Genomic DNA, 18,028 nt, shown 5'->3' with positions numbered 1-18,028 from the left:
CTGCAAAATAAGGATGATGTTACCTGCTTCACTGAAGTCGATTCTTCTATTCCCTCAGTGCTAGAAACTTTCTGAGTAATAAGTATACCCAATGTCTTTTTGCCTTTTAATCTTCCAACACTAGGTTTTTCTTTTTCTTAACTTTTTATTTTGTATTGGAGTATAGCTGCTTAACAATGTTGTGATGGTTTCAGGTGAAAAGCAAAGGGACTCAGCCACACATATACATGTATCCATTCTCCTCCAAAGGCCCCTCCCATCCAGGCTGCCACATAACACTGAACAGAGTTCCCTGAGCTCTACAGTAGGCCCTTGTTCCAATCAATAAGCTTCAAGATCCTCAAACATTTCCCTGACACAGCTAAATTACCCCTTTCTGTAAAAGAGCATACTTGAAGATTTAAGCAGACTATTTGGCACTGCACATTATAAATTTTTATATGGAATATATATTGTTTTGTTTTGCTCTTTTAAAATTTGGGGTGGCTCTTTTTTTGCATGAGTTTTATTCTATTTTTTCTTCAATTGAACAAGATAAAAAGTGAAAGTTACAAAGTCCTAGCCTGTAAACACCTCCCAGAGATGACCACTATTAAGTGTGTGCTCTCTATTTTAACAGTTTTATCCATGCTTATTGTATGAGTTTGGGTAGGCTAATTACTGTAAGAAGTAGACAAAATTTAAACTGTGTAAACTCCTGCGGTAACTGGGGCATTTCTTGCTCACAGACAGTACTGGGTGGGTGAGCAGGGGCAGGGCGGCCCTCCTCCACGCAGTCACGCAGGGATCCAGGCTGTGGGTCCAGAGGCACTGACATCTTCAGCTGTCCTTCACCCTCACCCTGCAGGGCCGTTCTATCCCAACCCACTGTGCTGCAGTTTCGTGTAGATTGCCTTCCTCTTGGTTCCCCAGCTTCCTGGAAGCATAGCTAGCCTCCTGCATGCTTGGGCCAAAACTGCAGATTCAAATTCACCCTCACAGGCATTCTTGGAACTCACTCAAATTCGTACTCTTGGTTCATCCTTCTTCTCTTATCACATGCTTCTGGTACTTACCTCTGCACCTCCCTTGTTTTTTTTGAAAAGGTTATACCAGCTGCATTCACTTCTGACATCTGTATTCATTTAACTAAACTCTGGGAGTTGGTGATGAACAGGGAGGCCTGGCGTGCTATGATTCATGGGATCGCAAAGAGTCGGACACGACTGAGCGACTGAACTGAACTGAACTGGCAATCCACACCCCACACCCCTTCCTTGCTTTATCTGAAGTTTCATTTTTTCTAGCTTTCAGTTCAGTTCAGTTCAGTCACTCAGTCGTGTCCGACTCTTTGCGACCCCATGAATCACAGCACGCCAGGCCTCCCTGTCCATCACAACTCCCGGAGTTCAATCAAACTCATGTCCATCGAGTCAGTGATGCCATCCAGCCATCTCATTCACTGTCATCCCCTTCTCCTCCTGCCCACAATCCCTCCCAGCATCAGACTCTTCTCCAGTGAGTCAACTCGTCGCATGAGGTGGCCAAAGTATTGCAGTTTCAGCTTTAGCATCAGTCCTTCCAATGAACACCCAGGATTGATCTCCTTTAGAATGGACTGGTTGGATCTCCTTGCAGTCCAAGGGACTCTCAAGAGTCTTCTCCAGCACCACAGTTCAAGAGCATCAATTCTTCGGCGATCAGCTTTCTTCACAGTCCAACTCTCACATCCATACATGACCACGGGAAAAACCATAGCCTTGACTAGGCGGACCTTGGTTGGCAAAGGAATGTCTCTGCTTTTTAGTATGCTATCTAGGTTGGTCATAACTTTCCTTCCAAGGAGTAAGTGTCTTTTAATTTCCTGGCTGCAATCAGCATCTGCAGTGATTTTGGAGCCCAAAAAATAAAGTCTGACCCTGTTTCCACTGTTTCCCCACCTATTTGCCATGAAGTGATGGGACCAGATGCCATGATCTTCGTTTTCTGAATGTTGAGCTTCAGGCCAACCTTTTCACTCTCCTCTTTCATTTTCATCAAGAGGCTTTTGAGTTCCTCTTCACTTTCTGCCATAAGGGTGGTGTCATCTGCATATATGAGGTTATTGATATTTCTCCCGGCAATCTTGATTGCAACTTGTGTTTCTTCCAGCCCAGCGTTCCTCATGATGTACTCTGCATAGAAGCTAAATAAGCAGGGTGACAATATACAACCTTGACATACTCCTTTTCCTTTACTGAGGTATAACTGACGTATAACATTGTGGAATTTTAACATATACAATGTGTTGATTTGATACACTCACATATTGCAAAATGATTCCCACCATAGCATGAACAAACACTTCCACCCTGTTACATAATGACCATTTCGTTTTTGAGAATATTTGAGATCTCCAGTAGCAACTTTCAATGATGTAACACAGTATTATTAGCTATAATCATCCTGCTGTGCACTGGATTCCCAGAGTTTGCTAGTGTTATAGCTGGAAGCTTGTACGCTTCAGCCAGGGTCTCCCCAGTCCCCGCCTGCAGCCCAATCGTGGCCCCTGTCCAAGTTTGGCATTTTTAGATTTCACATATAAATTATTTCATACCATGTCTATCTTTCCCTTAGCAGAAACTTTTAAAGACTCATCTGTGAGGACGTGTTAACCTACCTCAGGAAGTGGCTTCTCCTGCCTGGTGTTTCCTTTTGCTTTCTCCTGTCCATCTGCCCTTTCTCCACTCTTACTGAGGAACCCATCTCCTTTTTTGTGCCCCCTCCACCTCTTTCTTCTCTTGCAGCTGCCATGTTGGTTGACAGCCTCATTTAATCAGCTGTAGCCAACAGCGGTGTTTATTTTCCCTTAATTCTCTCTCCGCTTCTAAAGTGGATTCAGCTGGGCTACACTCTTTCATTGTGACATTCTTTTGGGATACTCACTTAAGTTCCCTTGTTCAACAATAGTCACTCAAGGAGTAGTTTTCCAGACTGCAAACCACACTTGGAAACTTTTCAGACTCTTCTAACTAGTTTGCATTTGACTGACAGCAGTTCAACCCCTCCTCCCAAATGGAAAGCTCTGGCAAGGAGTTTATTGCTCCCCACGCAGAGCACCTTGACTCAGCAGAGTCTGATGGTCTTAGAGGGGCACAGCGGGGACACCCAGGAGACTATGCAGAGGAGTAGCCCGCAGTCCCAGTTTACCCAGCACAGAGGGAGTATCGGGGATACAGGACGTTTAGTTTCAAGTCAGAACAAAATGTAAAGAGTCTGGTTTAAAGTGGGCCTTTCCCTGCAGGGTCTTGGTTGGGTAAAGATCATGACATGATAATTTAGGATCAGTAGACACAAAGGGAAGATGACGAGGTGAGGGTGTCTAAGAGTCTTGGGATATAAACTGTTGAAGTGTTGATGGGTCTTTCAAGAAGTTCCCACAATGGACAATAAAGTTACTTTCCTGGACAAAATGATGCTAATGAAGAAAAGAAACGGGTAAGGTCACACTGACAATAAACAGTAAACTGAGCTGGGAAATGGTTTCTGTTCTCAGAGTTAATGCCCCTCCCTCTTTTCCAAGAGTCTGTTTCATGTTTGCTGTACTTTGTCAAATGTCAAACCTTGTGGGGTTTTTTGCTTGTTTGTTTTAATTTTTACAAACATTGCAGTACCTCCAACCTGAGCTCTCCAATGTCTGCTCCAGCTTTCATTCCGCTCAGGTGAAAAACAATAAAACTAACACCTATAGAGCCTTTACTGTACACACATGAAACCTCATACAGGGATTATTTAATCCTCACTAGAGTCACTAATATTGTCCCTGTTTTACAAATGAGAAAATTATGTCTCAGAGAGGTCAAGGAACTTACCCAAGGTCACATAACTAGAAGTGGCAGGGCCAAGATTTGACCTTAGGCCCATCCAATTATTCAGTAATAAAATAAAAAGGTAATAAAAAGGTGAAAACTACTGATATATGCTACAACACGGATGAGCCTCACAGACACTATGCTAAATGAAAGAAACCAGACACTGAAGCCTGTGTATTTATGATTCCGTTTATATGAAATGTCCAGGTAAGGCAACTTTAGAGCAGAGAGGAGATCAGTGGTTTCTAGGCAGAGGGCAGGGAGTGGGAATTGACTGCAAGTGTGCATATGATTACTTTTATCATTGATAGAAATGTTCTAAAACTGGATTGTGATGATGAATGCACAATTCTATAAGTTTACTAAAAATCATTTAATTGTATCAAATTGCAATGCATAAAATTATGGATGTTTTCCTTCAACAAAACTATTTTTTAAAAATCCCAGAGGCCAGATTCTAAGTCCTCCAGTTGTTACCAGCAACCACTGGATGCAGATTCCTTTAGGAATCAAGCCTCAGGTGCCATTCAGAAGGGGTCAGACTGCAGGCCTTACTAAATTTTCTTATATTCTTCATGTAAGCCTGGAGAGAGCCTTTAAACTCTTAAGAAATTTACACATGTTGAATACATTTACTTCTATTAATACCAACGAGAACCTATTTCTAAGAGTCACTGATTTCACTGATGCAAGCTGTGCATTTCGATAGCATGTATATAAGCCCAAGTAGATAAGTTATAGACCTATATGATGTTATCACATGTGCTGCAGCATTTTAAATAACCACATAGGAAAATAGCTTCTCCGATGGCTCAGTGGGTAAAGAATCCACCTGCAATGCAGGAGACACAGGAGACTCAGGTTTGATCCCAGGATTGTGAAGATCCCCCGGAGAAGGAAACAGCAGCCCACTCCAGTGTTCTTGCCTGGAAAATCCCATGGATGGAGGAGCCTGGCAGGCTCCAGTCCACAGGATCACAAAAGGGTCAGACACTCCTGAGCGACTAAGCAGACGTGGGAAGATAAGGGCCTCCCTGGCGGCTCAGTGGTGAAGAATCGGCTGCTGATGCCGGAGATGCGGGTTTGATCCCTCAGCCAGGGAGCTCTCCTGAAGAAGGAAACGGCAACCTACTCCAGTGTTCTTGCCTGGAAAATCCCATGGGCAGAGGAGCCTGGCGTGCCATAATCCATGGGGTCGCAAAGAATTGGACACAACTTACTGATTAAACAACAACAATAGGAAGATAAACCCAAGTGAACTATGAAGTCGTTACCTCTGCTGCCTCTGAAATAGCAATGGACAGAGGAACCCCACCGATCTTATTCCCGTGCTGTTATCCACTATATAATCCACGCGATCCCCGACTCCCCATGGCCAGGTTACTTGTTACTATCAGTAGTAAAGATATCTGCCCTCAACAGACTACTGGAGAGATTTTTAAACCTAAAAGGAAGAAAAGGTCTCTAAGGCTGTGAATAAGAGAAAGGTCACCCCAAAATTTAGATGGCGCGAAACTAAGTTAATGATGGAAGAGGGCTGAACAGCCGTTGTGTCCCTGAGAGAAGCAAAAAGTAGCTTTCTGTTGGTGGGACTGGTTCCCGGCAGAAAAAGTCCGTGGGCACCAAGGAAATATGTATTCTTCTCATGAACCTTTGTTAAACCTGATTAAGACTGTTTTATCTTTCATAAGAACAGAAATGACTACATTATAGTGACTATGTTTCTTGTAACTTTTACAGAGAAATTCGAAATACCAGAAGTTTAACTTACATAGACCCTGGCGCCCTAAAAGAGCTCCCCCTTCTAAAGTTCCTGTAAGTATTAACTCCTATCCCATCCTACCCTTTTATAAAAAAAGAGAATTATAATGTAGGAATATCCCTGGGATAATGTGGATCTGGGTCATTTTAGCTGTGAGTGGTTGGTGGTCTGGGACACACCACATCCTGTGACTTACTCCCCACCTTTTCCCTTCAGGCAAGGTGTCAGGTGAAGTGAGTCACACTTTTAAAACCTATTCAAGGGGCTTCCCTGGTGGTCCAGTGGTTAAGAATCCACCCGCCAATGCAGGGGACGTGGGTTCAGTCCCTGGTCTGGGAAGATTCCGCCTGTCACAGGGCAACTAAGCTTGGGCTCCACAACAAGAGAAGCCCCCACGACTAGAGGCCCGCACACTGCAGCTCGAGGGCAGACCCCGCTCGCTGCAACAAAGACCAAGTGCAGCCAAATAAAACCTGTTCAAAGTCGGCACCTAGTGCTGGGGCCAGAGTCTGGCCCCAGGAGATGTGGGAGAGAAAACGCCATCATGCACGCACGGTCTTTAAATGAATGTACCCTCTGAGAGCCCACCAGTCAAGTTTGTTAGGAAACAGATATTGCAATATTACAGTGGCTGTTACACTAAAACGAACCAAAAAAGGTGACACTTCATCTCTTAGGGGTTGGGAGGGGCACTAAACAGAAACGGACAGCACCTTCTGCTCGGGTGACACCTTGTGAGCTAACTGCAGTCTCAGTGAGAGCGGGGCCACACATTTCCGTCCTCTGTCGTGCGTCACTGCCTGCTGTCTGTCGTGCAACAAAGCGTGCTCAGCAGACGCGTGTGCGCACGCTCAGGCCCTCTGGGCACCCTGCCCTCTTGCCTCCTTTCCTGCTCCATGGGCTGTAAAAGATTAGGATGCGAAAACATTATGAATAAAAAAAAAGAAGTTAACCTTCATCCCAATACCCAGAAATAATCACTATTCACATATTAGTTCATTGCCATCTAGGGACTTTAAATAAAAGTATATATCCAAATATATTTCATGAAATAAGTCTTCAAGGATGAGTAGTGGTTATCATGAAATAAGTCTTTAAAGATCAGTAGAGGTTACCCAGGATGGGGAGAAGAGAAATACAGGTGGGGGGAATAGCACGATAAAGACACACAAGTGTGGAACCGCATGGCTTATTTGGGGAACGAAATAGTTCAGTGTGGAAGAGGTAGGGGTGGGTGATGCCAGGGGAACAGAAGAGGACATCGGTGGGGTATGCGGTTGACGGGGTATCTGGGAAGTAATAGAAATTTGCTGAGGCACAAGGGAAGCCCAATAAATATTTACAGCACAAGGCAACTGCTCCTGTGTGGACTCTGAGCTTCGATCCTTTAGAACTCTTTGATTAGTTCCCTAGTCTGTGCAAGGCTTGGTGGGGAACATGTTGGATAATGAACATTGTCCTTCCCTTCAAAGATGCTTACCATTTTTTAAAGGAAGATTTATATATGGAATTGAAAAGTTGAGAGGTACATACCTTTATCTGGTGGTGCAGGTAATTAGAGGAGACATCAAAAAGGAGATGGACTCATGTGGGGTTTTGAAGAATAAAGAGATCTTGGTCCAAGTCCCTAGGATGGCATTTCCAGCCCTTTCCAATACGGTCCCCACTTAACTCTCAGGCTGTTGTCCCCTGCTCTTCCACATGAGCCACTGTTGCAATTGAATGAGTTTATTTACTGCTCTTCAGATATACCTTATGGATGTTACTTCTCTCCTTGGTTATTTGCAGCTTCCCATTTGCTTTTTTGAGACCTCAGGCTCCTGCTTCCTCTTCAAATAATGTGCCTTTCCCTTTAGGAATCAGGTCAGAATTTACCTTAGAAGGGGCACCAGAGGGACTAGAGTTTTCTCTGCTGGAAGACTTTCTATAAAGGTTTACTGGTAGTGACGAGTTCTTAGCATGGCATGCCAAGGCTCTCAAACAAAGCATAACTCTACTACCTGTGTTCTAATAACTACAACAGTGTTAGACCAACTAAGTCTGGGAGGCATCTGGAGCCTGAGCTTCTATATACATACTGTTTTATGCACATTTTTATCTTGACGTTTTGCCCTGATGATACAAGCTTTGGAGAATGAAGACATTGTCTTTGACTGATTTCCTTCTTTGTCTGAACATATTTTATGGTACTGCTGCCATGGTATTCTCAAGAGGCTGCCATGGGAGTATCATTCTCAGTAAAATAACCAACACGATATAATGTAGAGTTTGCAAAAGGGAGCCTGGCTTGGAGTCGGTAATTAGATTGTCTTCCTGGTGCATCCTCCCCTTATTCCACCCTCCCTTCCCCCGAACATGCATCATAGCCTCCAGTTAAAACAAGGAAATCACACACACACACACACACAACACAAAAAGAACCCTGAATTCCTATTTCTAGGAATCCCACGTGGCTCAAACAATCCCCAGATCTTCCTAAACAGAAGGGATGTATTGACACTGGTGGACTGGGTAAATCCTCGTACTTTGAGGAGCATCGTCCCGTCCAAGGGCTGGAACTTGCCATGGTCTCTCAGATAACTGACGAAGGAGTTAGGATTGGATCCTCGTCTGACGTCAGACACATCCTTTCAGCTGTTACATCATCCTGCTTCCTATGTGTTGATTTTCTCACCTTGTTCCTATTCTTCTTTTCTTCTTTTTCATGTACTGTAGTGGCATTTTCAACACTGGACTTAGAGTATTCCCCGACCTGACCAAAATCTATTCCACTGATGTATTCTTCATACTGTAAGTGTGCACTCAGGCAATATTCGGCAATGTTTTACTTGTCACTAACAAGAATTAGGCTGCAGCCACAGATGTTGGTTGGAACCAACTGAAGCAGTTGTTTCGAGGAAGAAGCAGTGATCATCTGTGACAACTGCCCTGAGGAATGAAGTCAGGCAAGGACTGAGAAATGCCCGTTGGGTTTAGTAATACGGGCCACTGTGATTCTGAAAAGTGGGACTCTCTGGGTGGAGAAGTCTGTTTGGAGTGAGCGCAAGAGAGATTCAGAAGGGGGAAATAGAGACAATGAGCTCTTTCAGGAGGTTTTACTATTAAAAAGAAGCAGAAAAATGTCTCAGTAGTTGAAGCACATGGAATAAGGAGAAAAGAGTCTTTTTTTTTTTTTTTTTTCTAATGGGAGAAACTCTGTCATGAGTGTTTGCTGATGGGAGTGACTGAACAGAAGGAGCTTTGATGATACTGAGGATACTTTATTCTTCACATAGCTTTTCAAACACCTTCTCATGGGTTATCATGTTTGCTCCTCTCAACCACCTTACAAGGCATAAAGGAATTTAGAGCTGTTACACTATACAAACGAGGAAGCTGAGGAATAGAAAACCTAAGGGATTTGGTCTGAGGAGGGTCCCAGGAGCGGTCATGAGTGGTCTCCAACCACTTCCTGGGACGTCTGATTGGGGACAAGTGCTCTCTTCCAAAACCCGTGACATAGTCAAGTGTCTTCCTAGTTGTACAGGCGTGAAAGGACATATGCAGAGAGTGTTACAGGTTGAGTTTGTACTGTGGAATCAGCAAAATATATCAATAAAATGATAGGATCCAAACTCTTGGGATTTTGCTAGGGAAAAAAAAATGCCCATGCTCCTTTGCTGCAGAAGAGCTCTGTTCAAAATATAACCCATCTTCCAGCAACCAGAACACAGAAAAGTTCTCCAGGAGCATCTGCCTGGCAGTATTTTTCAAGTGAAGGACACTCTAATAATAATCATGAAATGAAAGCCTTCAATCCCATTCTTCCGACCCTTTTCAGGGGTTCCACACACTGATGGAACGAGTTGCTCTGGATAAAGTATTTGTCACGTGGATCCTCCCTTTGCACATAAGGACTTTCAGGAACCTCAGCCCACACGCAAAGCTCACTAGCTCACTGCACAGGTGGGGTTCTGAGTGCATGTCCACCTAGGTCAGCTCTCACCACCTCACCGGACCCCTGAGTCACCAGCAGCTAAGAAGAGTCAACACCACCTAAAAAGAAATAAGAGAAAATGGAATCATGTCAGGTTATATATTTAGGTGCATATATACAGCAAGAGCCCAGCTCCAGAGGTGTTTTTTTCCACCAAGTGTTTCTGTTCCTCTCTTACAGTGAAATTACAGACAACCCTTACATAACTTCCATCCGTGCGAATGCTTTTCAGGGCCTATGCAACGAAACCTTGACACTGTGAGTACGGCCAGCTTCACTCCTGCCAACTCTGGGATTTTTATCTGGGTCACTGTCACATTTCCACAGACCACCCAAGAACCACACTGCTATACAGCATGTTGCGCTTTGGTCTGCCAAGGGTTACACAGAGTTAAATAAGAGTGGCACCTCATGGTGCGGTGCTGTGCAACCGACAGAGTGGGTCAGGCAGCAAGACAACGGGTAGTCTCTTACAGAAGTGGTCCGCACACTCTATCTGTGAATGGCCATTCAGGTTTTCCAGACCATGTGGCCTTGGTGACAACTGTTAAACTCTGCCATTGTAGGGCAAAAGCTGCCATCCACAGTACACAGACTACTGAACAGAGCAGCTATGTCCCAATGACATTTTATTGACAAAAGCAGGCAGTGGGCCAGATTTGACCTGCAGGCCTTATAATACAATATCCTGCATCCATCATCTCCATTAAACAGAGGAAGAATCTGGGGTTAAAGCAAATTTAAGTGACTTTTCCAAGGTCCCTAAGCTAGAAAATGGTTCTCCTAATAGGTCTTTTCCTGCTTTGCACTCATACTTCAGCTGTGTCATCACTAACTAAGCTCCTACAATGGGATATTGGATAGAAAACATAGTCCTTCTCTATATCATCATTTTTTCCAGAGTTTGAATGGGTTCTGCTCTTGAGTTGTTCAAAAGGAAATACTTTTTCGGGGAAATTTGCAAAATGTTCTCAGGAAGGAGATCTAATAGAGGTATAAAAGATAAGTTAATTTCCCAGGCCATAAAGAATTCCCTTCTTTCGTCAAATTAACCACAAAGTAAAGTTGGGGCCTTGTCAAATGATCCCCACCTGACTGGTCTCTGTACCACTGTTCATGTTCAGGCCTGGTGGGTGTTTGGCATGGATTGTTATCCAGCTTCCTTTCTTGGGTCACACTGCATCTTCTTCATCAATGTGTCCAAACCTGATCGAATTATCCTCCAGCAAAACTGATCCAAGGCTCCACACAACTCGTGGAAGGGCTGTTTCGAAGCAGTCTCGGGCCAGCAGTCTTGACCCTGTGCGGCTATCTCAACCCTGGAACTCTGCCCAGAGTGGAGCATTTCAGTTTGTCCTTCTCCAAACAGGGGCAGAGCTTTCTTAAAGAAACCAGAGGCCCCGGAGCCACCACTGCATTTGACCGCACATCAAAGACTGGTGTTTAGTCTGCTCAGCCCCAAACCTCAAGGCCATGTGCATGTCCCGTAAAAGCTCCCCCTGTGCCGTTGGCCATGCAGCAAAAGTAAACACCAGTCTCAGATTATTTCCAGAAAAGGTTACCTCCACCTTTCGGCACTTTTCTCATATCACAAGCAGCCCTCTCCATCGGAGGCTGGCCTTTGTCTCACACCCAGTGTGGGGCCTGATAGGCATTTGATAAACCTCAACTTTCCTGAAATCTAGAAGCGGGGATGCCACGGCTGGGCCACTGTCTTTTCAGATGACTATTTCTACATTCCTGCAAAAGTCCTTGCTTCTTTGAAGCTCACACTCAAAAAACTGTAAACACGAAAGGGTATGTGTCCCACAGCAAAATTTGTACCCATCTTCCTGGTAGGACAGTTTCATTGAAAATTTGCCCCTTTGGTTCTTTCTTTACTGTGTTTTTCTTCCTTCACTAATTTCCCTTTTTGAGACCTACGTGTCCCGTAAGATTGTTATTTAATCTTCTGAGATGTAACTCCAACAAAGAACACTTTTATTGTCTATGTCTCTCAACCAATTCTGGATAAACAGAAATGCCAAAATTAGGAGTTCTCACATCTTCATTCAAGAACTCTAGTTCAGGAGAAATTAACTTACCCATAAAAATTACTTTCCTTTCCTGGCTCGGTGCTGAGTACCCCATATGTTACAGCCCTTACCCAGGACACCCTCGAGCTGGAATTAAACTCACTGTGTAACTGTTTCAATCAAAACAGACCAACAAACAGGATAACCTCTCAGTTCTCCACAACCACCTAAGGTAAATCCAAGTTCTCAGGTCTCGGAAGACCTTTTAACATGGCCTTCTCGTAAGCGTCTACACCTCACTGTGTTAAATGTCTGGCTACCCTGTGCTCCCAGCAACCTCTTGATGAGGTATCAATTGATCACACTTTGACAGACAAGGAAAACTGAGGATAATTGAGGTTGAGAAGTTCTCAGGATCACCTACTGTGAAGTGAAAGACTCAGGTCTCATTCTAAATTTGCAGTCTCCCGTGTGCTTCTTGCAGTGTTTCCAGAGTTCACAGGAGGCAGACTACAGTTGTTTCCAGACTCCCCTAAATTGCCACTAGCTGTGCCTGACTGTGGTCCTGACAGCTTTCTCTCATCTTCAGCCGATAGCTCCCAGGAAGCCCCCACTGCAGCCCTGTGCAGATCAGACCTCCCATGGCTTTGTGCCCCTTTGATGGGTGGGAAGAACTGCTTTTGAATTCAGAAATCCTGATTCTGGACAGCTGTGCATCAGTGTGGCTTTGGTAGATCACCTCCACCTCTCAACTTAACTAGGAAATGCAGGCGACAACGCTTCGGTCCAGCCCTCCGAATCACTGTATAAATTAATTAATTGCAGCAATACAGCAACAAGTTAAAACATTAAAATTTCCCCAAAGCCCAGGGTCTATCTATTTCTTAGATTTGTTTTTAAAGGTCAGTTTAATTCAGTTCTCAACCATTTAATTAAGCATTTAATCTGTGGTAGGCCCTGAGGATTAAAAATATGAATACAAATGTGAAATAACATTTTAAAATATAAAACCTATGCATTCAGAAGAATGATGTCTTTTAAAGTGCTCGTCTTAAAAAACAGCACTTATTTCTCCATTTTTGACATTGGGTTAACTCCTAAAACTGTTTTTTGAGTATATGTAGAATGTTTTTTAAAAAATCTTTAATGATTGCAAGTCTTTGTTCATCAAAGTCAATCTGCTTCTGAGAAATAGGAGCCAAGTCTGGAGAATGAGGGCTCTAAGTGGGAAATACTATTCTATGTCCCAAAAAAGATATACGGTAAAGTTTTCTTGTAGGGCTCGTAGATGGGATCTGAGAACCTTCATGCACATTTCTGGCACTGAAAAAATGAAGCCTGACCCAAGGGCCAGCACTACTCTCATAGGTCACTGATCCTTTCTCTCTGTTGATTATAGGAAACTGTACAACAATGGCTTTACTTCAATCCAAGGACATGCTTTCAACGGGACAAAGCTGGATGCTGTGTAAGTCAAGGGTTGCCATGAAAACCACTATCCTTCCCCTACACCTCCAGAAGCACCCAAAAGGACCATTCAATGGGTCAAATTCTGCTAGAGATGGGTTCCCCCAGAGCATTCCTCAACCCCAGGGCTAGTTAGAGCAAGACGTGGGGATGATGTTAAGAAACTCTGCAAAAGCCAGCTTTAGCGGACACTTACATTGACTCCAATGCTAAATCCCAAAGCTTTTATCTTTAATAAAATGGAGAACCATAGTGTCACCTCCAGTTACCTAGTAGGAGTGCGCGCGTGTGTGTGTGTGTGTAAATATTCATTGACTAGGTGTCAAGGCAGTCCTAGCACAGGTTGGAGAAGAATTTTCAGACAGAGCATTTCGGAAGGGAGTGAGTTTATTAAGAAGAGCAGAGATAAAGCAGGCACTGAAAGCTGACCTCTGACCGATGAGGGAAAGCTGACAGTTTTTGTGCGTTAGTAGCCAGTTTTTATAGCCTCAAGACAAAGAAAATCCCTGCTGGAAGGTTGGCATTAGGTGATTGGTTGGGGCTCTATGGGGTGCCTGCTGGAGTGGGCATCTTTGCCTAATTGGGAATCAGAGAGCTTGTTCGTGATGATCAGGGGGCTTTGGGCAAGGTTACAAAGGGGCTCAGTCAGTTTCAGAGGTGTCCGTGGTTCTGGGCTCCGCTTCTGTAGCCTTGGTGCAAAGCTCAGCACCTGTGGCCTTGAGGGCAGGACTCCCCACTAGGTCCATGAAGTGAACGAGGGTCTTAATTAAGTCCAAAGCTATTCAGACCATGAGGGTTTTCGTTTAGTTTCTTTCTGACATGTTTTCAGGAAAGGTGTCAGTTTATGTTTGATTCATTCAGAAAGAGCTGAAAAGCCATATCCCGATTTTGCTTTTGCTGCAAATGAATTATGCCTGGAATAGGATGTAAGCAAAAAGGATAGTCATTGACACGGGTTTCTGTCTTTGTTGTACTTTTCTATCAGGTCTTTGTGGTCCCCGGCATCTGTGCCAGGGCATGCTTTGTGTCTAAGAGCTGGTAGACTGCTTCAGCCACACTGGTGTGTGATTTAACCCCCTAGCAGCTGCTGCTGCCGCTGCTGCTAAGTCACTTCAGTCGTGTCCAACTCTTCGCAACCCCATGGACTGCAGCCTACCAGGCTCCTCCATCCATGGGATTTTCCAGGCAAGAGTACTGGAGTGGGGTGTCATCGCCTTCTCCAACCCCATAGCTAGTAAATGACAATTAGCTTTGGTAGAGTCTGCTTTCTACAGTATGGTGCGCCAAGTAATTTGTAGGGCCCTACTACTATGAAACTAGATCACACATTTAAAAGTTTTATATTTTATGCCATAGGTCCAAAGAGAGGGAAATGAAACAAAGTAATGAACCAGTAGCTAAAGCCAAAGTGGTGGGTAGATAGAGAGGGTGCAGCTCCCTTGGACAGCTGCCAGCATCTGTGGTGCCAGGAGACGAGGCTTCAGTCAGTGAGAAGGCGGAGAAGTGAGGCAAACCCGAGATTCCTGGGTTAATTCAGGGAACCTGGATGACAGCTGGAGTGGGACCACGCTAGTAGAACCTCTGGACTCCTGGCAGAAACAAATGCAAACCTCTGCAGAGGAGAGAACCCCAAGGCAGGCTCCCAGGTTTTTGATTTGTTTTATAACAGTTTATTGAGTATTTTTAAACAATTGTATTTTTTTCAACTTCAGACGTTCTGTTGCTTTCTAAAAAATTTGCCACTTCATTTCTGTAATTTCACCTTTTTTTTCTCCCTTTAAACATTTCATGCATTGTTGTTTTATATTCTGGAGAGTGATCACTGCAAAATCTGATATGTTTCTAGATCTGTTGTGCTGTTTGATGCTTCTCAAACTTTACTGAGCATATAGAGCATTGGGGTGGAGGGTCTTGTTAAAATGTAGAATCTGATGTATGTAGATCTGGGGTGAGCTCCAGGGTTCTGCATTTCTAATAAGCTTCCAGGTGGTATGATGCTGCTGGTTCGTTGACCACACTTGAGTGGGTGGCAGAAATAACCTGTACAATATATACTAATAATTTCAAAGTCATTATGCCTTGGTGTTACTCCCTGAGTTCTCACTCTTTATCAGGTTTTTGGATTTCTTAGTAGTTTTTATCAAGTGAAGATCCGAGTACCTTTCTCTAGACTGTCTAGTTGTAGGCTCATTCAGGTTGATGTTAGTCATTTGTTTAAATATATAATTACAAGGACTTCCCCGGTGGTCCAGTGGTTAAGATTCTGTCTTTCAACTGCAGGCAAAGGGGGTTCAATCCCTGGTTGGAGAACTAAGATCCCACATGCTCTGTGATGTGGCCAAAAAAACACCCCAAAATATAATTACAGGGTAAGTCTGAAAAGACTCAAAGGAGTAATGTGAATACTTACACACCAAACTTATTTACAGTATTGGAGAGACCCTACTTCTATCTTAACTTTATGTACACATCTCACACAGTCCTTCATTTATTTTTCAACACATTTAGTGAACATCTTTTACAATCCTGTGTGTATGTTAAGTTGCTTCAGTCATATCTGACTCTTTGCGACTCTATGGACTGTAGCTTGCAAGGCTCCTCTGCCCTTGGGATTCTCCAGGCAAAAGTGCTGGAGTGGGTTGCCATGCCCTCTTCCAAGGCATCTTCCCAACCCAGGGATCAAACCCGCATCTCCTGTGGCTCCTGCACTGCAGGCAGATTCTTTACTACTGAGCCACCAGGGAAAGCCCTCAAAGATCCTGGAACTGTGCTATTCACTGGCGATACCGAGATGAACGAGACCAACGTGCTCTCTGCCCACACCGAACACACATTCCAGGGACCTCAACTTGAGGGCAGAATATCAAGGGTCAGCGTATACTGCGGAGAAATGTACCTAATCCAAAATACGCATTTCAGATTGAAAATAACACTAACAACCCTTGCTTGGAGACCTAAGCATGATTTTCTGTAGTTATCACATTAAAAAATTATTAACATTCAATTTTAATATTGCATGAGTTTAACCAAATATTTTTCCTCTTTATTCCTAGAAAGCCATGACCATTAGGGCAATAATCTTCCCAATTCAAATTTTCTATGAATGAAGTGGGGAATTGGGACTTCTCAAAATAATTAAGTCAGCTTGTAGATACTTAGGGTATAGAGATTTCAGAAGACTGTCACACCGTTAGGGACATCAGGATCATCACAATGTTAGCATTAAGGCAACAGAGAAGCACATTAGCAAACGCTTGATAGGGAAAGTGAGGAACCTTTCAGTCAGTGAGATGAGAGCTAGTCACACGGCTCTGAATTATCCAGCATGTCCAGATGAACCCAAATTTGCCTGAATCCAAATAACTTTTCCAGAATTCTGGATGAGAAGAAGGACCAGAAACCAACCTTGACTGTGTAGTAATTCATTTCGAAAACTTTTGTTTTTCCATAAGCAAATGACTTTAATGCCCAATATGAGGATCTGTGCTCTCAATCATTTGCTTCTTTATCCTGCCATGTTTAGTCACTGGACGATATCACCCTCAATCACTCTCAGGTATCTGACAAGAGATTTGGGTATAAAATTCAGACTTGTAAGTTCTGCAGAGCAAGGTTCACAGTACTGGCTACCAATTTGAATCACCTGAAGAGATTTGGAATCACTGATACCTAGATTTAACCACCAGACATTCTGGTTTAGTTGGTCTGAGTGTAGCCAGAGCATGGGAATTTAGAAGTCTCCTCAGGTGAATCCAACCTTTGCTTTATGTAAAGGTCAAGAACCATAGCTGGACTTCTCTGGTGGTTCAGTGGTTAAGAATCTGCCTGCCAGGACAGGGAACTCAGGCTCAATCCCAATCCAGGAAGATCCTAAACGCCTCCACAGAGTAACTAAGCCCTGTGCCGTGACTACTGAGCCCCCAGCACCCTAGAGCCTGTGCTCCACAACAAGAGGAGCCACCGCAATGAGAAGCCCAAACACTGCAGCGAGAGACTAGACCCCGCTCTCTGCAGCCAGAGAGAGCCCACACACAGCAATGCAGACCCAGTGCACCAAAAATATAGATAAGCACATGGCTTTTCTTAATGTGGCGTTTTACATCTGAGGAAAGTTATGACCAACCTAGGCAGCAGGTCCGTCTAGTCAAGGCTGTGGTTTTTCCCGTGGTCATGTATGGATGTGAGAGTTGGACTGTGAAGAAAGCTGAGCGCCGAAAAATTGATGCATTTGAACTGTGGTGTTGGAGAAGACTCTTGAGAGTCCCTTGGACTTCAAGGAGATCCAACCAGTCCATTCTAAAGGAGATCAATCCTGGGTGTTCACTGGAAGGACTGATGCTAAAGCTGAAACTCCAGTACTTTGGCCACCTCATGCGACGAGTTGACTCACTGGAAAAGACTCTGATGCTGGGAAGGATTGTGGGTGGGAGGAGAAGGGGACGACAGAGGATGAGATGGCTGGATGGCATCACCGATGGACATGAGTTTGGGTGAACTCTGGGAGTTGGTAATGGACAGGGAGGCCTGGTATGCTGTGATTCATGGGGTCACAAAGAGTCGGACACGACTGAGCGACTGAACTGATCTGAACCGAACTGAGAGCTATCTAGTGGCCAGGCCAAAGCCAGGACCTGGAACCCCTAGCTCAAGATTCCTTCCCCTGTGCTCTGCTGGGATTCGCTGTTGGTGACTTACCAGCCACCTCTAAGGCTTGGACACCCAACTCCTCTAGCTGCTGCTACTTGCTTCATAGCCCAGGATAATATGTATCCTTCTCAGTCTGTTAAAGATGTGAAACAAAGAAACTAGAAGATCTCGCAGATCTGTAGATCTTGCAGAGGAGTGGACTCATGCTGGAGAAAGGAGGTCACTCAAGACTTAAGATACAACCAGTGGAAGTTTCACAGAACAGTTACACCAAGCACCAGTGTCATTCGTCAGTGAGAGTCTACCAATTCAGCAAGGTCACCCACTCAAC

At 44.2% G+C, this 18,028-nt stretch overlaps 1 protein-coding gene across 2 annotated transcripts in view; it reads left to right on the top strand.

Moving 5' to 3' along the window:
* Window positions 1-18,028, top strand: part of TSHR (thyroid stimulating hormone receptor) — a 165,892-nt gene that overhangs the window by 105,196 nt on the left and 42,668 nt on the right. For both annotated transcript variants that reach the window (XM_055436181.2, XM_088840261.1), the window contains exons 4-7: window positions 5,571-5,645; window positions 8,308-8,382; window positions 9,749-9,826; window positions 12,983-13,051. In XM_055436181.2, coding sequence (XP_055292156.1) covers window positions 5,571-5,645; window positions 8,308-8,382; window positions 9,749-9,826; window positions 12,983-13,051 — 297 coding nt within the window. The remainder of the gene's footprint in view (window positions 1-5,570; window positions 5,646-8,307; window positions 8,383-9,748; window positions 9,827-12,982; window positions 13,052-18,028) is intronic.

Source organism: Moschus berezovskii, chromosome 9 (assembly GCF_049115385.1).
Source record: "Moschus berezovskii isolate FMDL1 chromosome 9, NW_MosBer_1.0, whole genome shotgun sequence".
Taxonomy (NCBI): Eukaryota; Metazoa; Chordata; class Mammalia; order Artiodactyla; family Moschidae; genus Moschus; species Moschus berezovskii.
The sequence above is the reverse complement of the archived record's forward strand: the minus strand, read 5'-3'. Positions and strand labels throughout refer to the sequence as shown.